The sequence below is a fragment of the Pseudopipra pipra genome, chromosome 6 (genome assembly GCF_036250125.1).
Source record: "Pseudopipra pipra isolate bDixPip1 chromosome 6, bDixPip1.hap1, whole genome shotgun sequence".
Classification (NCBI taxonomy): Eukaryota; Metazoa; Chordata; class Aves; order Passeriformes; family Pipridae; genus Pseudopipra; species Pseudopipra pipra.
The window spans coordinates 38161558-38187213 of record NC_087554.1 but is presented as its reverse complement, the minus strand read 5'-3'; the positions used below and the strand labels follow the sequence as shown (position 1 = coordinate 38187213).

Genomic DNA, 25656 nt, shown 5'->3' with positions numbered 1-25656 from the left:
GAGATGGATTCTGTTTACTCACTTTACTGGGAAAAAATGATGTTGTTTCTTCAGCTTTGTTTTTCATTTGAAAGAACTGTATAGTATTGCACAATGTATCTTTTACACAAAGCAAATAAATCCACTGTCATTTCCAATGGGGAAAACTTTACTTTTTAAAGAGCTGAATCACGTTTTTTATTCTGTTTCACTTAATTAAGAATGCGGCTTTCCTACAGAGTTTGCACTTGCACTCCAAGTGACGTTGCCTGGTTCAAGGTATTTGAGCAACTCGGCCTAGTGAAAGGTGTCCCTGTCCATGGCAGGGGAGTTGGAACAAGGTGATGGTTAAGATCCCTTTCAACCCAGGCCATTCTATCATTCTATTATCCTTTCTTGAATTGCAAATATCCAACAAGAAAGAGGTCTATCACAGACAGAAATGCTGATCTCCACATGTAAGACAGACTATATTTAAAGAGAATCTTTGAGTGTGCTACAGAGCTTCAGATTTCAATAGGGCGAGCCCCGTATGCTTACTCTTAAGTCCTGGCCTTGCTGAAGTCTGTGACGAAGTATGTTGCAAAGGTACCACACTGTCTGGCAAAAACTCATTGGATACCAGCCAGTGTAACTGATTGCACTAAATTTCCCAGAATTTAGAAACTTGTTTTTAATATGTGCAACAATGTGTGAGTATAAATGTATATACAATTTTTCTACAAAATGGGTAGTTTTAAAGTAGGTCAGAGTGGCTCTATCTTATAAAGTCGCTAAATACCACTACATCTAGAGAAGATCTTGATGGTCGCATGGTTCACAGTAAGAAAAGGCAAATAGTTTTAACCAAGAAAGCAAAAAAAAACCCAACCCAACAGTGTAATAAAAACCAAAAGATGCACAATATTAGGCAGATTCCTATTTTTTAAATATTACCACTAGATAAACATTAGGAAGCATTTACTGCAAATAATCAATTAAATTATAGACTCAGAAGAGTGAAAGGTTAAATTAATTTTAAGGTATTTGAAAATGCTGTGCTAAGGTGTTTAGCTATTCCTACTTTGAATCCTGAACTATTTTGCTCAGGACAGCATTCTCATTTCAGTGGGATAACTCATGTGAGCATAGCTAGGTGTGCACTTAAATGCTTGTAGAGTTGGTGTTTAACGGCTAAGCAGTTAATCTGCTGACAATGTTAATGGGAAGAAATAAAGTTATTAAGCCAAATAGAGACATTTCCTCAGCCCCAGTGCTCTTTCAGGAAAAGTGAAAAATGCACTTTTTCATTTGTTTCCTTTACTAAAATATGGATAGTTTTGCAATTTGTTTTTAAGCAAATTATATTAAACAATGATTTTCTGTTTCAGCTTCATTTGCATGTGCTACTCCAGTACAGATACTTTGTGTTGGTGAAACAGGCCTGTAATGTAACCCCTACGTACTATTATATTTTTTTAAAGGAATTAACATGAAAAAAAGACCTTTTATGGTAATAAATAAAAACTCTGTTCCTCCCTCCCTGCAACTTCTCCTTCAGTTGCTGTGGCCAAATTATCCAAACTCAACTGCACTTAGGGGCCAGGGGAAAAAGAAAAAGAAAGAAAGAAAACCATCCCCCACCTCCAGGAATGCATGCACATTCAAGGAAGACAAACATGATTTTGTCTTTTGAAAAATGCAAGCATGCCAAGTACTTCTTCTGAGGGAAATAGTCATGTGTACAGTACCACTTCACTTCTGCCTCACTTGAGCTCATTTTCTATATCATAGTCATCAAAAAAACTATCCCCATTTCCCAACATCAATGTTTTAATATGCATAAGCATGAGCGTACGCATAATATTCCCTGTGCATAATACTGAAGTGACCTATACATTACAATATAATCTCAGAATATATGGAAGCAGCATGATTTATCACAGATCATAATCTCTTACTGCATTTTACAAATATTATTGCCTCTCTCGATGAAATTATACCCTCAGTCCTGCACATGCAGAACTCCTCTTTCTCTGTTAGGGTTCACGTATGCTTATGGCTGGTGCCAGGGTCCTACACGGGTGGTCCTATGGACAGATTCCTGTACCATAGGAAGGACACTGACTTTGCCTCTGCTCTCTGCAGTCACAGATGTCACCTGCAAGGGTCTCAGTGCAAGCTGAGAACAACTCAGGTTCCACCATTGCTCAAGTCTTTATGATGATGTTTGAAGTTCTCTGATAATGCTCAGAAATAACAGTCTAGAGAATAGTATTTCAATATACAGGTTTTAAAACAGGTAATTTTCTTTATCATAAGAGCTGCTTTGTGGGTACATCTTCTAAGCAACAGATAAAATAACTGCAGTGACATGTTAAGAGGATGCCCAAGTGGTTTAAAAGTCAGAGAAACTGGCTGTTCTCTAAGCATTCTTTTGCTATTTAAATGTCACTTGATAATTCTAGGTAACACCCTGGGATCAGTCGTGCCTGCTCATGAGTCTTATGAGGGTTTTCTAACTTCCCTGTTAAGCTTCTTGCACTACCAGATGGACAAAAGAAAGAGTGCAAGGCTCCAGCTGCTCCATCACACTCTAGTCGGTGTGTACAAGCCAGGCTGAAACAGAAGGTGAGCCATGTCAGCAGAAGGCCTGTGGGAACTAACTTCTATCACAGATCAAGACAAAAGCAGGGACTCAACAAGTTCAGTCCCTTCACTGTGTCCAGAGTATCACTGCTAATGCTCCACCCATTATCTGTTTTCCATCCTCTATGGAAACAGTGGCCTCGTTTTTTACCACCATATCCTCATATGGCTTTCTAACATCTCTGGTTCTCATTTGCTGAAGAAGCCCCTTAAATGTTACTAGAAAGAAGAAGATCATCTATAACATTTTTATACTGAATAATATTGTCATCCAAATAGGTTTACAATCCCAGATCTATATTCCAAATTATGTATTTGGGCTTTTTTTTTTTCTTTTTTTGGGATGAGAAAGCCTGGCTACATGGCATATTTTACTGACTGTTGTTTTTACTGCTTTGTAGCTTTCTTTTCATCTGTCAAGAGGTTACATGACAGGATTTTTTGCCCTTGAATGTCATTTCGATCTCACCTTTACTTCAGAGAAATATATGATTTTCTTTGTTCAAGAATCCAGCACAAGCCCTTTGAGAAACTCTTAGAAAAACATTCCTAGCTTTATCTAAACCCAAAATGTTGCCATGCACACCTAGTTCAGAACAGAACAAATCCTTGCAATCTACCCCAGATACATGCCCATGCAAGTCGGTGGGAGTTCATCCATGCCAAGTTTCAGAATTTGACCAAATCAAAGATAATTCTTTATGGTTAAGACAAAATATCCATGAAAACCAGGAAATATGTGGAACACATGTATTGATGGCAAATCAACTGCAGTTAGATGCTCTTGAACAAAGTTGTATTAGCAAAGCTACAGTAGCACAATAAAATCACTATTCCCTTGTCCTTGTACTAGTTAAGAGGTCTGCATACTGATTAAGAATACTTTAAATATAGTATCATTTACATTGGAAGTGGTAGTGCTTTAACAGTGTACTCTCAGTTAAACCAGCACAACTCAGTGGACACTATGAATGGACTTAGTAGACACAGTAGTCATCTCCAACCTACAACAGGCACATCAGGACACCTGGAATCACAGCACTTTTAAGAGCTTTGTTTCAACAGAAATGAGTGTTTGTGAAAAACACTAAAGAGTGAGAGTCACTACAAAAACAGATAGATATAAGGTACAAAAGAGCAGGACATAAGTCCTTGGGAGCTCGACCTTAAAAGAAACCTAGAAAGAAAGTTTTCTCACTAAGGGCTGGAAGAAAGAGGCTTGAATTTCTAAATAAAAATTCTTCCTGTATACTGGAAAGGGAGACTTTATCTATTATTTATGAATAACAGGACTGCATGAAAAATATCTGTCTCTATCATCAGTTTCTTCTCCTCCTGAATCAGTTGAGAGACCACCAAATTTAGCCTAATTCATGTTATCAAAGAGAACAGACTCTTTTCCCCCTTATTTAAATTTTCAACGCAATTCCTTTGTAATCTCAGTGCAGGCACTTCCTGAAGTCATTGATTCACCATCTGTAAATTTGGGATATTGACTAGGGGGAAGTTAATAAGCGGGTATTGTTAAGTCAAAGGCTAGAAGAATACTGCATATTATAAGTACTTGCACAGTCTACCTAACTGTGGATTTCCAAGTGTTAAGTTAAACACCACAGTTGTCAATAAATGGCAGAGAGTTCTGGTGATGAATCAAAATTACAATGGTAAGCATCTTGAGACTACAACAGTGCAACTGCTCCTTGCCATTACAAGTCCATATCTAAGAAAAGCTGCTTTTCAAGCGTTGCAATATAGAAACACTGGCCTCATCTCCAAATATAAGAGATCTTTAGGCAGGGCAGAGCTCTCACTAAGATCATCTCATCCTTGAAGTACCAGATTTTTTTCTTGTCTCCATCTCTGGTAAGTCATTATGTTTATAGCTTTCTCTAGATGCTAACACAGCTCTGGAGCTGGCTGGAAAAAAAAAAGGAATGGAATTTTCAGTTTAAGCTAGTTAATTGAATAGGTCCTGTGCAATGTCTCAAGTACTGGTATTATGTGCACATTTTTGCTTGGTCACTTGGGAAATTATTTAATATAAGCATACTTTGTAGAAATTCACTTCAAAGAAGACAAAGTAACAACTATATCTTATTATATATTTGCCTGCCTTAGTTTGACTGAGTACAAAATTACAATGGGGAGTAGCTCGCTGTTATAAAATCACTATTTGCCATTATTAAACTTTCTTCTGTTACAGGAGAGTTTATTTTAAATGTTACACAGTTTAAACTTGGGCTCAAATTGAAACATAAACTGAAGATTTAAGTCTATCCACAACGACAATTTTTAGCGCTGGTGAGGCACAAAAGGCCCAATGAATTCAAAGAGTTTACAAACTGGTGCAAAAACTGAGGGGCACAGGCTATTAGTATTAACATTATTAGTAGAACTATTGTTAATAAGCAGTAAAGAGCTCAAAGTCTTTCATGCAGCAGCTCAGGTTTGTACTGAAACTGAATGTTTGACATGAACCTTTTGTGTAATGCTTAGAAATTTTGGAAGTTTATGGTACTTAGTTTCACATTGAAACAATAGTTCTCCCCTTTTAAAAATTAAAAAGGATGTTTAGAATAAAGAGTCTTTCTGAATTTTTCAGTAAACCTGTTGGATGAACTGTGACTCCATAAAGCTTAGGAACTCATTTATTATGTTTGTAGATCAGAGACTGCATTTATTCATAAAGTGAATCTCTAAAACCTAGCTTCCATTACAGCTGTGGGGAGGCCCAGTCTTTCTTCCTTCACTTGAGAAGGTGAAGCTCAAGAAGATAATTAACCATGAAACAATGAGGAGCCTTGGTGGGTAAGCACTAGTGTGAAAACAGTTACTCCTCACAAAAGAGGGGAAATTAGCTGGCTGGATAAAAAAGGAAGTGTCAGACTGGAAGACTGAAAGGACTGCCAGCATAAGTAGATAGCTCTACGCATCATTAATACCATTTTTTAACAGTTAAACGTCACTGCTTTCTAAATTTAAATGCACTTAGATGCTATGTGTTAGGGGAGATTAATATGCCATTTTAAAATAATTTCTCTTCAACTTTCTGTTTTCACGTTTCACCAGTTTTAGTTGCCCTTCCCACGTATGAAAAAATCACTGCCTCTTAGTATTGTATTCTTATTTACAAAGCCAATGAAAACAGTGTTCTAAAAAGATTCTGTTGGTCATTGTATTTTACAAACTCATTATTTTATATATATTTTTATGAAGAGAAAATTTCTTTTGATTTTACTGTTTCACAGAGTAGACTTATGATATATGTTTCCTTTCAAAACTTCCTTCTACTGAAGCAGCCACATTTTTGGCAGAAATTCAGTTATATGCTATGCCAAAAGAAACAGAATACACAAACACTGCTTAATGCAGCTGGCTAGGTCATTTACATATTACTGCACACACCAGACATGAAGAACTGGATATAGATTAGAGCTACAATGATGACACAAATGGCCTATATATACAGAGACATGAAATTAGGATCATCATTCCTCATGATTTAAATTTTATTATTTAATGTATATTATAACATTTCTGACATAAATGTATGTACATATTTAAATATTAAGTAGATATATGTATTACATTTTTTGTATATTTTACAGAAAAATATGCTAGAAATATCTTGGAAAACTGTTAAGTGGGCACATTTTTGAAAGATTTCTTCTGGTGAAGAAGAGCACATCCCAGCCTTTGCAAACAACAAAAAAATACAATGAAAACCCTCTCAGCATACTGTAAAACTTCTTTACCATACATATGATATAAGTAGACCTCCAAATCTGCAAGTTCATTTGCTTTCATACAGCATCTGTTATTTTGGGTGAGATAAACAGTCCACTCAGCTGAGCCCACCTCCTGCAGTGGCTAGCTGTGAAGGTTTATGGAAAAGTTAAAAACCTTCAAAAATATAGAAGGATATAGAAGCTGCCATCTCAAATTTAAGAAAGCCTGTGGGGACTCTCAGAGTTGGAATTTAATAAGTATTAATTGATGTCTCCCCCATTAATTTGTCTAATTACTTACTGAACTCATTTGTATTATTTCTATCCACCACATCCTGTAGGAACAAATTTCATTTTTATTATGTAATGCATGAAAATAGTATTCTCTTTTGATGGTTTTAAATCTCCTGCCTGATAATTTCTTTGGGTACCTTTTGTGTGTTAAGAAAAAAGAGTAAATAATTGTACCTCATTTATTTTCATGCAATTTTAAAATAATTTTTAATTGTGTTCCTTTCTGCTTAGAGCTGATGCAGCTCCTGGAATATCCTATAATAGTGAACAATAATATCCTGATTATGCATATACTTCCTGAAGATCCTGCAAATACATTTCCATAGCAGCATGAGGATTGTGGTGCTATCACCCAATATGGAAGGCCCTTGCAAGATGGAAATAACTGCTGTACAGCTTGTCAGAAAATAAGGTTTCTTACTCTTTTTCTAAAAACTATTTTGTTTGAGAACTCTTGAAACAACATACCTGAAAATTAGCTTCAATTACACTCACAATTCCTTGCAGAACTGGAGTCATTAGAGATGCAGAGCAACAAGTCATGAAATTAATTAAAAAATCACAAGTTTGTGACTTTCGTTATTTCCCTGAACTCTAATTTTTCAAGCAATACCAGCCCGAATCATGAGTTTATGATTAGTGGATATCAGGCATCTAAATAAAACACTGACTGTAATCAGAACACAATGCACTGCAATGTGAGTCAGTGTCTGCTGAGCACTTTTAATTATCTGACTCTATACTTAAGTGCCTAAATAAGAAGTGAGTTCTTTTGAAGACCTCTGTCCTTGAAAATAAAAACCTAAGCATTTTACCTTTTCTTTTTTAAATGAGGTATTTGTGCCACTTAAATGGTGTTTGACAGTTCTTTCAGCACCTACATGCATTGGAAACATCAGATTTCCAATTTCTGAATATTACTTATTTTTCTACTAAAACTGAATATTCATGAGAATTCAACTGAAGAATTTACTCATCTTATAGTTCAAATGTATGTTTCAGAAGCAGGGATGTCTCTTTATCAAAGATGTGTAAAAGTGCTTTACCCACTGGTAATCTGTGGCACAGAAGAACAAGTTTAATAGATTGACAGATGGTTGGTAGAAAATATGCCACCATGCTATAAAGGCCTAAACCTGTTACTGTGGTGTTCACATTTCCCAATATAAAGTTATAAATCTCAGATTTCTAGCTTTTATAGGACTGAATTCTCCCATCTCAAAATGTGAATTCTACTAATTACTTGTAGAATACTTATTTTAAACAATTGGGGCAAGATGATTTACTAATATTCTAGTTACCTACAAAAGCAAAGAAATTAAGAATATTGGATATGACACCATCAGGTCAAATGCAATTGCACAAGAGATATGACAGAGTTTCCATGATCATATGTTGAATTACAGAGCCATGTGATAAACTGGCACTTTGAAGACCTCACTGGCATTCGAAATCAATTGGGGGTTTGTAAATATCAACCATTAAAAAAAATCAGATCAGCAGAGATGTATTACCAACTTTTTACCTGCTATGAAATTCTCTCACCCAACTCTAAAATGGCACCAGTCTGAAATACAGAGTCATAGATAGCTGAGGACCAGAAGTATCTTTGGGCTGCATGGATAAATGCAGAAAGGTTGTATATTCCCAAAAGAAAATATTTCCAACTTCTTACTGCGTAACACAGCACCACCATCCAGCCTTGAAAGTTCACGAGATATAATAGTTTAAAGTGTTTAAGCAAATCCAAAAAACATCAATTTTCCCTCTCACTGAATTTATACATTTGAACAATTTAAAACTGAACTGACCAGAAAAAGAATACAGAAGAAATCCAAAGAATTAGTTCTTTTAAAACATAAATATATATGTAGATGTATATACAAAAATTTGTGGCATTGAGCCAGCAAGTTTATGTAATTTTTCCTCTAAAATAATACAGCATAACAGAGAAAAAGATTCAAAGTATCTGTGACTTTAAGACTTGTCAGTCACTGAAACTGACTGCCCACAGGATGCTACTAAAAAACATTAATGCAGTCACAGTATTTTATACCCAATTCAGACCCTATGCTTTGAGTTAATTCTAACACCAGTTACGCAGTTTTATAGCACTGTAATCGTGATATTTTCTGCCTTGAATAATTGAAGTCAGTTTTTCACTGTAGGATGAGTTGTGGAGAGTAGTTATGCATAATTAAGCAACCATATTTGGGTTAAAAATAATACTGGGAAATATATGCTTAATTTATGTTGCTTTCATTGTCTTTTTTTTTGTTTAATATAATTTATTTTCCTATGCTCATGCCAACAATAAGAAGTAAATTTCATTTCTCATCTTAAAATTTGCTGGGTATCCTGGAAAGGTCAAAGAAACTAAATGTGTCTGCAGATGAGCAAGGAGTTGCAGAATAGAAATATGTGTCTTAATGTATGTTGAATCCAGTTTTGGTGGATGGTGATTGAAACTTGCTACTATAGGACTGTGGTTGAACAAGCTACAAGAAAGGTTCTAGTAGGTTTCATTATCATACACACTAAAAATTCATATATAATAGACACCACCAACATCAGCAGGAAATATATCTGTAAGTTTCAGTGCAGAGTATAGGACTAAAAGAACAAGAATGCTGAGCTACTCTTTCTGCTTTAGGTGGTTCACTTTCTGGAGCAAAAATAAACTGCACTGAAAGAGGCTGCACAGCCTGTTCTATAATTATCCCTACTACACGTGAAGAATGTTAGTAGTAAGCACCTTTACTTTCCAACCTCCTCCAGAGGGAGAGCTCAGGCTTACTATGGTTTAACAGAGATTGTGAAATAGGGAGATAAGGCTGCCTTAGTTGGTGGAGTCAGTTTTGCAGACTCTGAGGATGGAGTAGAGCCCTCTGCTGAAAGACTTAAATGTATTTCTTTTTTTCTTTCTATACACTTTAAGAGCCTACCACTGCAGGTGACCACCCAGGTCATTCTCAAGAATATAACACAACATTTTTCTGAATTTTGACTAAACTTGACTGGGTTTGGAATTTTTTTACTAAGATCTGTTTTGTCATATTATCCAGACCGTGTGTACTGCCCTGATGGCTGCCATTGTAACTATGGCTGGTCCTCAAGAACATTATGAGGAATACAGAATGTGGGGCATATTACCCATCTTCAATTACAGTTCAAGAAAACTCTAGACCTGTGTTCACCATTTATGTGATTATTTTAGATCCTACAGATAATTGCTCCATGTCACAAATCAGAAATGCAGTGCAACCCAGAAGCTCAAAAACATAAACACCTTAAGTATGAGGATGGTGCATCACATTACAGACTCTAAAATCAAACATCCATTCACTTAAAAAACAAATATTTTAAGGAAACACCAAAGTGAGCAGTCTTCGGTGTTGCAATATGAATAAAACAAGATGACTGACAGAAACTAACGCAAGCCATAAAGACTGTAGTGTCATATGCTATATGAAAGAGGTCCAATATCAAAGCAAAAATTACTTGTGATAGATAACGAATAAAATCAATCTGTAAAGGTTCAGAAATATGTCACTAAATAATTTGTAAGGGATAGATTGTGTAATAAGTGTTCAGCACTTTACAATATGTAGTGTGCCCTCTTCAGCCAATTAAGCTAATCATCTCTCAGTACTTTGCTGTTCTAGACACTCCTGATGAAATTCTAAATTTTATGCAAGATTTTTATTTAGATCTCACCTTAGAAAATAATGGCTTCTGATAAAATAAGAAACTTTTAGAAACCGAGTTTTATTTAGTGAAGATATCTAACAAATAACTGAACAATGACAGATTCATTTTTTACCCCTGAGGGATGAGGGTTTGTGTGGTTTTTTAAGCTTAGAACAAGTGTCATTCCCTGGACTGAAAAAATATTGCACCAGTGAAGTGAATATAGAAAAGTGAAAGGCAGATACCATGCCTAGCATTATGAAAAAGTGTTTTCTTTTCCAGAAAGCATCACAGAAACAGATAAATAGAGAAAAAGGATAAAGATACAAGATCAGAAGCAATATAGTATTTTTTTAACAATGTACTTTTCCAAGTTCATTATAAAGAAGGAAACCAAGAGGATATTGGGAAAAAATCCTAAATAGCACTTTAAGCATGCTCTTTACCTCCTAAGAAACAAGCTTGTGGAAAAGAGAGAAGTGCCTTTCTTTTTCTTTCGTGTTTTTTTTTTTTTTCAAGTGAGCTGTCTCACCAATGCAGATTTTCCCAAGTCCTTACAACTCTAATTAAAATGTGGTAATTGGTTATGTTACCTCAATTACCATGATGCATGGACATTGATGCAAAGCGACACCAATTGAATCCCTTGGGTATTATACCCCAAGGCCATCCCATTTATTGTGGCCTTATTATTTTCAATTATGTGGCTGGATGTACAGCATACTTTCAAGCCAATACAGATGGGGGGTTTGCTGGACATACAGTATGGTATGATGACTTAGAAGAACAAGAGAAATAATTTGCTTTTTTTTCATGAAGAATAGTAGTGAACTTAGCGATCAGACAAATGAATATTTCAGACATATTCAGGACAATGTGAGAATTACAGCACCTTAACCCAAATTGCCTTACCTCAAAATCTCCATCTTAAAAGCTTGAATAATACTGTTCCTTTAATAATTAGCTCTCTCTGTTGAATAAGAAATTGTCTGTTCCATAAAACAGATAAGTTTCTCATTCAATGAATGAGCAGCCTGGAGAAAAAGCAGTTTCTCCACTCACCAAAAAGGCAGGAATATTGAATTGCAACTTAAGTAAAATCCATTAGAAACCACAGTTTTGTTTCTCTAACAGCCACAGCAGTACAATAGTTTTGTATACTCCAGTATTGGTAAAGCCATCCCAGAAAAGTGAATTTCCATGGTCATCTCATTGTAGCTTTCTATACAGAAACATATCTGACCTGCACAGAACATATACAAACTGTGAACATCTGTAGCAGCTGGAATAAACCACTGAGGCTAAACATATAATTTACATATACACAGGGCATACCACAGGCTGAGCAAAAGATAAAAAAATAAATGCAGAAAACAAATATTCCTACTTTGACGTAACAATTGTAAACTTATGGGCGTGACCATTACTGAGTCTGTCCCAAATCGTTTTTAACTGTTCAGTCTTTCAAGTACATTAGACCTTCTAAAGGAAAGTGCACAGTGAGTTAAAGCTTCTCCAGCTCTTGAGCAGGAATTTTAGATGGCAATTTTGAGTTTAGTTGACTAAAAGATTGTTGCTATTGTTATTGCAATCGCCAGACAGACTCTTTTTCCTTTGAAGTTGATTGCTAGCAGGGTCTTGTTAGGCAAGCTATACTACATCTGCGTAATTCCAGTTAAAATTTAGGTGATATGTAACATTATATCAGCAAAATATGGAATTATAAATCTGGATGAAAAGAATTTTTAACAAAAAAACAAACCAAAACAAAGAAACCCACGAAAACCAAACAAACAGATGGGGGAGATAAAAACCTCTTTTGCTGTAACATATTAGGACTGCTTCCAGTATTCTGTATTTTTGATTCTATGAATACTTCACTCCATATAGCTAGATTGACCTACTGAATCTAACCACCTTTCATCCTTCTGGAGTGATTCTTCTTCATAATTTCACATTTTAGACAGAACTTTTTGTTTATGAGAAAGACAACTTTTAGCAAATTTTAGGAGCTTGAAGTACATCTTAATATCTTGTTATTTGTAAAATTATCATGCCCACTATTGCAAAAGGTGTACCTTTTTTGGGGTACCTTATTTGCTGTCAGCAAGTCAGATGCCTTGAATGAGCCAGATGCCATCAGGGTATAAAATATCTCATTTGTTTTCATAAATTACACTATTTTGTGGGCAACCACAAATAAAGACTTGTTACCAAGAGATACATTTTGTGTGCCAAGACTGGCACACCATCAAATACAGAGAGATAGGGAAGGAGAAGAAATGGTTCTGATACCTACCCAAGAAATGACTGCAGAGGACCTGAGTGAAAAGGAGGGTTAGAACATGCCAAGTAGGGCCAGGGAAGTCGAAGAAACATGAATCCTACAGTGACTGGGTCACATTTAAATGTTGAGAATACAGAGAGTTTTATTAACAAAAGAAGCTTGTTTATACTGACATACTTCAAAAAATCATAGTGTTATAAAGCAGCCTAGGATGAGAGGTTCCGAAACAAAACAGCCCACAATGAAAATTAGATGAGCATCATGATATCTCTAAATGGCTGCTACTTCTCAGCAGAAAGAATGATACACACCCGGCCAGTGAAATTCCAAGCTCTAATTAGCTCATAACAGTTTATTTACAGTAACTGCAAGTACAACCAGTAAACTGCTTTCCACACAGCAGGTGCCCCCATGCAAAAGAGGATAATAAGATTTCACTACAGTAACTTAGATCTTTGTTCGGCACTTTCTAAGATATCTCACAAACGCAACTTCCTTCTGTTCCTAGTCAAATAGAAGATATATATTTACTACAACAAAATGATGTTTTGCAGATTAAAAAGGCAGTCCCTCATCTTTTGGTACTTTACACAGTTGGAACCTAGTCCGATCTCTCTTGGGCTCTTACAGACCCAACAGATTGCTTACCCAACAGATACTCAGACTCTAATAAATAAAATTCAGGATTCTGAGAGCTACTTTTTGTTTCTTTGTTGGTAATACTGCACACACTTATTTCTGAAGCTCCAAAATTCAATGAGTTTTTCAACTGCTGGTCAGATCATTAAACATTTTGTGTAACACTTTCCAAGTTTACTAGAGCTATTGCTGCAATACATTAGTAATATGACTAAAAATATACCAAAAATGGAACTACCACAAAAATATCACCAGTGTTTCTCAAGAGAATAAAAAATGTTTCCCACTATATTTTCTTTCTATCAATCTTTTCTATTCCTGTCTCATATTTATCTTCTAACCCATTCACTTGCCCAACCTATTTAATTAATGAGTTCTCTTACTTCTGTTCACATTGCTTGCTCTCTCAGACTCATTACCATCAAAACTCTGCAGTTTTTGAGATGGCATTTTTCTTCTTTCATTTCTTGACTTTCCTCTGATTTAAATGTAATATATTGTCTAAAACTCTTACCCACATTTTCTCTAAAGCTCTGGATCCTCACTAATTCTGTTTTTTCTTTTAATTCCACTGAAATTTTTCTAACATTTTCTCACAATCTTTGTTTTACCAGCTTTGTTTTACTTTTGACTCCACTTGAACAGACTCTCAACAAATTAATTCCTTTGATTTTTTTGCTCTCTAGATTATTTTTTATCTATCTTTATCCCTCTTCTCAGGGTTGCTCTCAACCCTCTCTGCCCAGCCTGTATCTGTGTTTCAGATTGCCCCAACCCACCTGCAGGACCTTGCATTTGACCTTTTTGGATTTCATGAGGTTCACAAAGACCCACCTATCAAGCCTGTCAAGGTCCCTCTGGATGACAGCCCTTCTCTATAGCATGTCAACTGCACCATACAGCTTAATGTCATTGGCAAACTTGCTGAGGGTGCTCTCAGTTCCCCTGTCCACATCACTGACAAAGATGTTTCCAGGAAGATCTGCTCCATGATCTTGCCAGGCAGAGATAACACTGACTAGCCTATATTTCCCCAGGTCTTCTTTTTTCCCTTTATAAAAATGGAGGTTCTGTTTCTCCTTTTTCTGTCAGGAGGAACTTCACTGGACTGCCACAATTTCTCAAATATGATGAATAGTGGCTTAGCCACTACATCTGCCAGTTCCCTGAAGACCCCCAGACGCATCTCAGCAGATCCCATGGACTTGTGTACTTTCAAGTGCCTTAGATGGCCTTGAATCTAATCTTCTTCTACAGCACGAGGTTCCCATTCTCCCAGTCTCTGCTTTTGACTTCTGCATCTAGATCAATGTGGCTGCAGCACTTGCCAATGTTGACTAAGTCAAAATAGTCGTTGAGTACCTCAGCCTTCTCCATGTCCCAAGTACTCAGGTCTACCATTTCCTTCTGGAGAGGGACTAAATTTTCCCCAGTCTTTCTTTTATCACAAATGTACCTATAGAAGCCACATAGGAGTATCACTGCTGTCAATGTAGCTGCAGTATACAGACTTCAGCAGTATGATAGTAGCACAAAACACACTGAGCCAATTCATCCATTACAGTCCATGGTGTTAGAGTAGGGATTATTTTGTTCCTCCTGCTTTGTAATATAGTTTTATGCTGTAGAAAACCAATCTAATTCATGCCACTTAATGGATGGTTTAAACAGAGTGCTATTTTGCCTCTTAGGAATCATTTCCCTGAGATAAAAGCAAATTATTGCATTTTACTTATATTCAAATAACACAGGATTGTATATTAATCACATACTCATGGTATTCTATGTGAAATACACATCTACTGCTGAGATGTTAATTAAAACCAGTCTTAGCTACACAGGAAATATTTTTTCTAAAATATATTTTCAATCAGTAAAATTTAACTGGGCCCAGTTCTGTTAGGTCCTGAGCAACATAGCACCAAGAGAAGATTGTTTTTATTGCTTGATGGGATCAGACATGATGAGATTAAATATCCAGCAAATAGATTATGTATATTGTGTATATAGTTTATATTACTAATCAATTTTGTCCATAGAATACAATGCTTTGTGAAAAACTGAAGATTCACTTGCTGGCAGTAAAGACTAGGAATGGCATCTTCAGTCAGAAGAAAATGCTTGGAAATGGATGTGTTTGTCTTGTGCTGAAAAAGTGCCTCTCACGAAGAATGAAACCCTGCACTTTTAAAGCAAGCATTACTCACCGAGTCTTTTTCTAATCGCTTCTGTAGCCTTGTTTGCCACTGGACAGCTTGCATGACAATAGCTTCCCACCTTCTCTCGAGGTTTACAATTATCAACTGCATGGACTGGTGATCTGCATTTAGGTTGCAGGTCTCCTGATCATCCAGGAGGTGCTGGCATAATCGCAGCACAGAGGCTACCCCACGACGTCTCTGTTTGATCTCAGAGCATAAAGACTGCAGGATAGACAAACAACAGATGTCAGTGTGGAATTCTTTGCAAATTGAAACATTAAGTATTATCTGATATTTAATGGTGCCCAATCTCTGTCTTACAATACTTTTTTCAGCTCTTCCATAAATTCCCATACTTTAGTGTCAAAGCTTAGTGTTTTATTTTCAGATAAATACAGTCTCAATAGCACAGCAGGCGTAACGTTATGTTCAGTCTTCTTCAAACAAATGTCATATATAACTAACTGTCTCAATAATGCTGAAGGTTTAATGGTGTAAACTGGTTTATTCCTAATTTCTTTTTCATTCAATTGGGACACATCTGAAATGAGTTACCTTGACAGTAATCAACTTCAGAAATTCTACAGAGTGAAAAAATCATAGTCATGTAATGTGAACATGTGTATTTTTAGAAAAAAAACCAATAGAAATTATGGGTCCTATACAGCCTGTCACAGGAGAAACATTAAGAAAGCAGAAAATTCAGTATAGAATTTTTTACAGATTTTTTTGTTATCATAACATATTTCCAGAGTAGTTTCATATTCGAGTAAATATAGGAATACTGTGATAACTGTATCGTCCTTGAAGATGAGTAATTCACTGTATTTATTTCATCATACTGATTCCAGTGCTACTGAGAATGCAGTTTGGCATAAGCTGGTTGATAGGAGACAATCGCTAAGTCCTAATATTGAAACGATGAGCCAGGATCTGTTGGTTCTACTCCAGAAACCCAAGAAACCTCACTGAGAATCTTATTGAACAGTAGTAAAAATTATGCATCCTACATGGCAGACAGAACTAGAGAGAGATGTACTACCCGAAAGCAGTTAATAGCATGGGGTACTTTCAAGCATGGTTTTATCCATGACTATACTCTAATGTCATTCAACATCAAATCACAATTTTATTCTCTCATAATGTATTTTAATAACAAAATCTATGAAGCTGGGGTATGGAAGGCACAAATGCATCCAAGGATTATGGCTTCAGCCCAGTTTCTGAGACCCTATACTTTTATAGCATTGCATGACTCCAGTATTCAACTATTATCAAAGGGTTGTGCTACTCCTGAATTTAACAGGACTGTGCTCTACACGTGGGAGCTTTCCAGATAATTTAAATTGTAACTTGACAACATCTGTTTCCCTCTGTGGGATGCCACAGATGAAAGTGCATGACCCCATGAGAAAATCTGAACTATCATCTTTTCTGAAGGCCTTTAAACTTCCAGTTAATGATAATAAGCAAACAAAAAAAGCCACTACATCTCTCAAAGCTGTTCACAAGCATTAACTGATAAAAAATCAGGATCTACCTTCCTGAATTTTATTAGCAAAACAACATTCTATAGAAAACGAATTCTAGGTCCAGATTTTCAGGTTACTGTTTCTTTAGAAAATGGAATTTATACTTAGAAATGTTGTAACTCAAAGGAGTATTTTGCTGCTGTGTTTGATCAATAATATTAAGCTGCAAGTCTGAAGCAAAACAGTGGTATGCACATCTAAAAACATATGCCTTTTCTTTGCCTACGGATAGTGTGCAAAAGACTTTTTTTTTTAAAGCCTTCAAGAGAAATGATGATTACGCCCACAAACATAGCTGAATTACTAGTCTATTTTCACTGGCACAACTGGGCCATCCTAACAGTTAACAGATTGCTTATTAATCAACAAGGGTAAACAAGGCAATGAAATCTCATTTAAAGCAGAAGTTTTAATTCCTAAAAGTATTTCTGCTCAAAGCATTATTCCCGATAAGCCTTCATTAGAAGACATCTTAAAATGATTAAGTACATTTGATTGTAAAGTAAACTGAGTAGTATATTAGCAGGTGGACATTTCATACAGATGTTCCACTTACTGATATAATGCATTCTATAGCTATTTAAATTACCCTAACTCTATAATAGCTAGAAGTCTATTACTTCTATAATAAGAGAACCCTGTATCTTTAATATTTCTGAATTTTAAATTATGTGAATGACAAATTCCCAAACCTCTATTTATGACAAAATATGACCAGGAATTTTATTATTCAATTTATACCAGAGCTGCATTTTCACTAACGTTTCCTGAACTTGCCCTTATTTATTTTCCTAGAGTTCATTGCTAGTTTCCTTCATAGTTCTTGATGTAACCACCATGTCTGGCACATTTCCTTTTTAATGCTGTTCATTAGCCTAATGTCACATCAGAAGAAATCCAAACAAAACCAAACCAAAAAAATCTACCTAAAGTCAGGGTTCTTATTTTACATTTTATAACAGCTAGGCAATTCAGTTTTTTGGAAGTGATGGTATGTTATTTAGGTCTGCATTAACTTCATAGAAGTCAATACAGCTCAGAATCTGGCCCTAAAACATTAACTTGCCTTGATCTAACTGATTAAGTCATCCCTTACAAATATTGTTCTTTTTTGATACAATGCCATTTAATATGATGAGGTAAGGAGAATTGCACTCATAATTGCACTTATACGGGAGTTTAAGTGAGGCCTTTACATAGTGTTATCTGAAAGCAGAGCTACAGTATCCAAGTAATTTCTAATTTATATCAATTTTACACCACTGTAATAACAGTAGCTTTACTGAAGCTATTTCTGATTTACATGGCTGTGACAGTACAATTAGGCCTATGGCACTTTTGTTTCAATTTTATTACATGATATTATGGTTAATATTAAACAGGAGAAGAACGAAGTGCTTGTATCTAACAGTGTGGTGAAAGAGTTGGTTATAGCAACAATACTTTAAAAGCTAGAGAACTTAATCATGTAAAGATATCTTTAAGCCCTATATAATAGCACCAGCAATAATGAATTTAAGCAGTATTAGGGTCTTGTGTTCAGTGTCCTAAAGCAACACAATAATTGCCTATATCCTATGACATGATATATCACAGTATATCATGGTATATCCATCCATGTTTTGCTGTTGTTAAAATGGCATGCTTGTATATAAACCTGTCAATATGGCAATTGCACATGCAAAGTATGCTTCCAGGACTTCCAGTTACTTTAATTATTTGCAAGGTACATTCTACATTGTCCACAGCTGCTGCTATAGTAAGCTACTGGGCACTTGAAGGTTCAGAAAATCTGGTAATGATCTAACAGTAAACTTAGGAGCATCTCTTAGGCTCACTCAGTTTCCTATGTGCGCAAAAGATTTGCTGAAAAATAGATTAAGAGATCAGACACTTTCAGTTGTGTTTCCTCATACTATCATGTGTCCACTGAGCTGTGGTAAATGTAAACACAATCCAAGTCTTTGCAAATGTGAGAGAAACATTCACTTAAACCATTTGCAGTGAGACTTAAATAAATGTATTTGGCTATTTTGCTGCAGGCTAAGAGTATACACAGTAACTGCAGATGCTGCGTATGAACTTGACTTTGTGTCTGAGTCATTTGCTTCACAACAGACACTCTGATAACATTGAGGTGTTAGTCATTATAATGTTATTATGGTCATGGCTTCCCATACAGAGGATTCCTGGCCACGCTGCTAGAATCTTGGAAGATTTTTCTTCCCTCTGCTTACTCCTATTTTCAGTGCTTTGAAGTTATCATCCACATAGCTAAAAAGGGCTAGCTGAAACTACTTTCGCAGCTTGTTAATACCATGCCTTAAATCATCTGGAAAAGCCCCTGCTGGGTCAAATGACATCAAACATGCTTTCAAAGCCTTAGGCTAATGGCACTATCTATGAGAATGGAAGTGGCCATGATCTGAACAGAAAGTGCTTGGCACAGCTGCGTGACTCCTAAGTGAATGGCACATGACAGAAACATGTCTGCAGCTTTAGGCAGTGCCAGAGCATACGAGAGGCAAAGGAAGGTGGGAAGTTGAGGAATATTAGATCGCCTCAAGCTCCAATCTGCCTCTATCCCTCAGCCTTCCTGCATCATATCAGTGCCTGAGTTGTGCTGCACTGCCTGCTCTGCACAGCTGAAGATTCATGGTAAGTCTGCTTTCTCACACAACATGGAAGATGAGTTGGCCACTGAAGCATCAAGGATCTTGAGCAGGTGTTTAACATTAACTATTTAAATGTACGAAGATTCTCACTATATTCAGTGAGACTATTTGTGCTTAAAAATAGTTTAAAAGTCAGTCTAAAATTAGTTCCCTTAAATCCACATGATCCACATCTTCACCACATAACATGTTGAGATGTGGGGTTTTGTAGCCTTATTTATTACATATTGTTTGGAGAACTCATTTTTATAGGATCTGAAGTTTCTTGCTTTCACTCTACAATTGGGAATAATAAACAGAATCACAGAATCACAGAATATGCTAAGTTGGAAGGGACCCACAAGGATCATTGAGTCCAACTCTTGGCCCCTCACTGTACCATCCCCAAGAGTCACACTATGTGCCTGACAGTATCATCCAAACGCTTCTTGAACTCTGTCAGGTTTGGTGCTCTGACCACTTTCCTGGGGAGCCCATTCCAGTGCCCAGCCACCCTCTGGGTGAAGAGCCTTTTTCTAATATCCAACCTAAACCTCCCCTGACACAACTTCAGGCCATTCTCTCGGGTTCTATCACCAGAGGTCACCAGAGAGGAGATCAGTGCCTGCCCCTCCTCTTCCTTTGAGGAGGAAGTTGTCTCCTCTTCTCCAGGCTGAACAGACCAAGGGACCTCAGCCACTCCTCACACGGCTTCCCCTCAAGGCCCTTCACCCTCTTCGTTGCCCACTTTGGACACTCTCTAATAGCTTAATATCTTTCTTATATTGCAGTGCCCAAAACTGCACAAAATATTCAAAGTGAGGCCGCACCAGTGCAGAACAGAACAGGACAATCACCTTCCTCAACTGGCTAATGATGCTTTGCCTGATGCACCCCATCCATGCACAGATACCCAGAGCTTTGAAAATAGTTGAATTATGACAAATGGTAACAACACAAATGGATTTCCTTTGTGCTTTCAGGTCCAGAAGAAATGCCAAAGTATACTGAGACATTTCTGGGCTTACCTTTTGTTTCTCTTTATGCATGGGCAGTACTGGCTGGTTTTAGGAAAACAAAAGAAGTTCAACTGCAAATAAATCTGTAATGACCAGATCCAAGAGGAAGCTTCTTCTAACCTTGGTCTAAAAGCTTACTCTTTCTCCTTGTTGCAGGATTTGGGTATGAGAGGAAGACAATGATACGCTTTGAACTGTACTTAGTTGTTCCTTGATGGAAGATGGAACTGATGTTATTTAGTACCACAACCTTACAGAGAAATTAAGGCAAAATCTGAGAATGGAAGCCACCCTTCTGAGTATCAATCAAACTACAACTCTTAAATTTTTTTGCCTTTTTTATGCCCGATTTCTGGCTAGGGCAGAGGTTCAGTTTTCAAAAGTGAGAATGTAAAACTTTTAAGTATCATGGCTACCAGAACTAATACATCATTAAAGGGAAAACTGGAAACAATACTCAAAAAGTTTGGGTAAAATGTAGTTTTCAATGTTTTCTGTGAAATGGCAATGCCTGTTAGAACTTCTCTTGTCAGGCTGATGCATCCCTGTATTTCAAATTCCATTCTTACAGGACATATGGTGAAAAGAAGAATTTCTGTTTCTGAATGAAAAAGAAAGCCAGTAATCCCTCAAAAAATATTAGTAAGAAAGTAATTCCTTAAAATAAAAAAGCTAAATGATATAGGAAATTAATGATTACTTGTCATCAGATAGAAAAATACTGCCAAACCTGTGTGCTTTTGCTGATTTCAAGGTTAAAAGAATATGTCACCCAATATGGGATCTCTACTCAGTTGCATAGTGTGGGACTTAATCTATATTGAAGCTAAATATTCTATAAGTATGCAGTGAAGTGCAAAAAACAGCAATTGAAAAATGACATGATTAAATGGCACAACATGCAATCATTTGCTCTCAATTATATCAATGTATCTTCTTCATTTCAAGGAGTCAGGCAGAAATATTGTTTTTTAAATGCCTCTATTAAATTGGGCACCAATAATAAAATAGATGAGAGTCCTAATAAGCTCATTTGCGTACCATACATCACACACCACAAAACTATTCTCTCAAAATGGGTTTGTTCATAGATCTATCTCCTGGTTGTCACCAGTCTTGGCTATATTAAAAGATTTTAAAGGCACAAAGCTTGCAGACTATTCAGCGAAAAACCTTTGTACTTAACCCTTGAGAGATCTTTAATGCTAATTATGGAAAAAGTATTGATATAATATCTTTCCTGTCATATTTTATTATGATGACGGTCACAACAGAATCTGGGACTGACATTTTAGAAATATCATCTAATTGCAAGTCAGAAATACAGAATGACAGTTTGAAGTAGAATATTACCTCTTTCAAAACAGTGAACTGGTTCTCTTAATTTAAAAACCCTACCTTTTATAGTATTACAACCACTAAATTGTTACGCTGATCATATCTCTCTGTAACTCACTACTTAGTGAAGTGTTACGATATTTCTCTTACAAGAGAACGGCACCTGTTTCTATATATTTTAAAAATAGCAATGAACTTACAGGAAAAAAGACATCATTTTTGCACTGGCTTCAAGAATGCAGTTTAGAGTTTACATTTTACATATAATAAAGTCCTTATATTAATTAATTCATTTCATTAGTTAAAGTTACATGGGGATTTGTGTTTATTGGAAATAAATAATGGAAATACATGTATTAATTAGGTAAATATGTTTCTTTTAAATAAAATATTTACTTTTAAATAGTATTCTAAAAGAACCTATATTCTTTCCCATTTTTCTCTAGAAGTAAAATATATGCATTAATACCAGTAAAAATTCAGACTAGATGCTTCTGGACTCATCCATAAAAGCTACTATTATATCTGTACAACATTCTTTAACATCTTTGTTCTATTCTTTATGCTCATTTAAGTACTTCAAAATATTTGTTTGTAAGAATACCATTCAATGGTCTGTTATTTAGCTCATACTCCCATGTAACTAGTAATATGTAATATGCTCCCCTCCTTAAATTAAAAACACTATTAAAATTCCAGACGTATAAAACAATATGAAGATTAAGTTACTATAAACGACACTATAATAGCTTACAGATTGCTTGTATCATTACAAAAGTGCTGGTATCTATTACAGTGTCTCCCTGGAATAAAGAATGCACTTTTGGCAATAATCTGCTAAAAAAGTACCCATTATTGTTAAGATGCACCTATCTTAACTCTAAACTAGTGTGCAATTACAGGAAGGTAACTTTTAAAAATAAAAGAAAAATGGTATTGAATGAAATGAATGAAAATGAATCTTCCCCACTAAAATACAACATAGCTTTTCCAAGCCTTATTTTTCTTGTGTTTCATACAGGGAATTAATTAGCTTCATTTTCACACTGAAATATTTTAGAGCTATTTACTACACACTTCAAAGTTGGGGTTAACTTGGTTCCAGGAGATAAGCCAAGTCATTCAGATAGAGGAGCCAGAGGGGATGGCAGGAGGATCCACTTTTCTAGTCTAGCACTATTTGTGTTTATAAAGGCCTTTGGTTCATGTCTTCTCATTTAATTCGAGAAATTCTCTTTCCCGCAAAAAAGATTCAAAGGACAAATATTACAGGAAGTGCCACAATTTGCTAGGGTTTCTTTTTTTTGCCCCCAGAAAATGCTAAGATAAAAGTAGAATAAGCATCAGACAGGTAGGATAAATATCAGTGCTATGTTTTGCTTTTGTAATGAATCCTGAACCACACTACTCAAACATTCTCTTTTCTGTACTGGAAATTACAAACTTAAAATTTTTGCAAGATCCTCACACTGGGTAGAGTTTCAAATAAAATGCATGGAAATTCAAGAGATTAAACTACTTCAGGTACAGGTGGAAACTTTTTTTAAAAATCAAGTAAGGAATAATTTAGGCTCAACTTCACTTACAGTCATTGGAATTCACTTAAAATTACAGCCTAAAAGAAATCAAGATGTTTCTCAGCATATTAGATGCCAAGAAACCCCCTCCAATCACCTAAAAACCTTAGGTATCAGAGTTTCAGCCATCTTTAATGAATAGTTCAAACTGTTAAAACTTTGTTTCCTATCTCAGAGTTATATAAGGCTTTAAAGGAAAAACTTCCTTACATGGGTGCACATCAACACCTGTAACTCTCAAGCTGAGGTTCAGATGTTAATATTGTACTTACTCCCTTTCTTAATCTACTTCCTTCACAGGTGGTAGACATGTATTTTGCTGTTTCTGTGCAATGAGCCTGGTATATTCCAAAATGTAGTGAGAATGTACTCTATTCTGAATAACAGAAAAAAATCCTGCAGTGCATTGGCATTACTTTACTTATGGGAAAGCAGAGAACATAAAATAAAATAGACTAATCTTTTGGAGACTTCAGGACAGGAAAAGGAAAATAAAAACATGCAATGAGTAAGGAAAAAGATATTTCCTTTGGCTATTTTCTTGTGTCAGCGAAGTAAACTTAGCCTGGACTCAAAAATGTGCAGCTTGAGCTGCGCTGGGGTAAACACAGGAAAATATACTGTGATGTTTTTATGTGTATCTGTATATGCACAATGACAACAAACAGGCTTTTGTAGAAATGGTGTTCTTCATCTTATTTCCAAAGAGCAATGCATCCTCAGAATGGATATATGCTAAAATATAAAAACATTTTGTTGATTCTTTTGCCATATCTTAAGCATAAATATACACAGAAACACACATTTTTTGGTTTCAGCTCAAGACAAAATTAAAAGTCCCCAACAAGAGAGGCTACTTGCAGCAGAATCAACCACGTCCTGGCAGCACTGTGATGAGGTAGGTTCACCCATACCAGATGTAGGGTAGCCTTCCTCAGTATCTAACTTGGTTAGTATGTTTTAGGCAAGTGATCACATTGACTAGGGAAGTGATTGTCCCTCTGTACTTGGCACTGATGAGGCCGCACCTCAATAGCATGTTTGATTCTAGTCCTCTCATTTCAAGAAAGACATTGAGGTGCTGGAGCATGTCCAGAGAAGGACAACAAATCTGGTGAAGGGTCTGGAGAGTAAGTCATATGAGAAGAAGTTGAGGGAGCTGGGATTGTTTAGCCTGGAGAAAAGGAGGTTCAGGGGAGACCTTATTGCTCTTTACAACTACCTGAAAGGCATTTAGTGCCTTAGGTTTAGTTGCCATAGTGGTGTTTGGTCAAAGGTTGGACTCAATGATCTTGGAGGTCTTTTCCAACCTTAATGATTCTGTGATTCTTTAAATATTTTAAATTTTAAATTAATATTAGCTTGCATCTTGTACAAATTAGATACTACTTTGACATCCACAGTTTAGTCCCAGGGCAGTGAGAAGGCTTGAATTAGAAGGGAGGACAGAAGTAGGTGATGTGGTCAAGATGAACTGTGAATGGCAATCAAAAAGCTAAGCGTTGTCAAAAGTCAAATATCTGGATGAGGTGACTGTCTATGATGGTCTTAGACACTCAGAGGTACTCACAGTATTGCACCTTCAACTGCTATTCTTCCACTGCCTGGACAACAGGATTGGGGTAAAAAGACAAGACAGGATGAAAGAGTCCAAAAAAGAGGCATTCTTTCCTTAATAATGCTTAGACTAGAGAACATTACTAAGTTGCTCTTACTGTGCCTAAAACGTGAAAATAAGCATCAGTGCAATAAAGGGAGAGATGGTTCACTAAGAAAGACATTGCTGTGCGAAATGCACAGCAAATCCATCAGATTAGAGGACAAGCTTCCAGCTTTACTTCGAGGTGAGGAAATACAGCACTTTCCTAAGAGACCAGTAAGGGAGTTATCCTTCAAAACACAGGAATCCACAAGGGTTTGGGTTTTTTTCCCCATTGGCTTTATGCAACAAGCATTATCTATGTTCTGCTGTCTCTAATAATATGGTGCTAGTCTAAAAATGGCGTTCCTGACTGACATGTCACACTTGTGATACATAATATACCTGATAAGGATTGCAATAAACACTTCAGAATGTGTACTGAAGACTT

General features: G+C 36.1%; 1 protein-coding gene across 9 annotated transcripts in view; it reads right to left on the bottom strand.

Moving 5' to 3' along the window:
* AKAP6 (A-kinase anchoring protein 6) overlaps positions 1 to 25656 on the bottom strand; it is a 314923-nt gene that overhangs the window by 57572 nt on the left and 231695 nt on the right. For all 9 annotated transcript variants that reach the window (XR_010431376.1, XM_064658568.1, XM_064658567.1 and 6 more), the window contains one exon: positions 15453 to 15668. Coding sequence is in view for 8 of the 9 variants with exons in the window: in XM_064658568.1 (XP_064514638.1) it covers positions 15453 to 15668 (216 nt within the window). In the remaining variant the exon portion in view is untranslated. The remainder of the gene's footprint in view (positions 1 to 15452; positions 15669 to 25656) is intronic.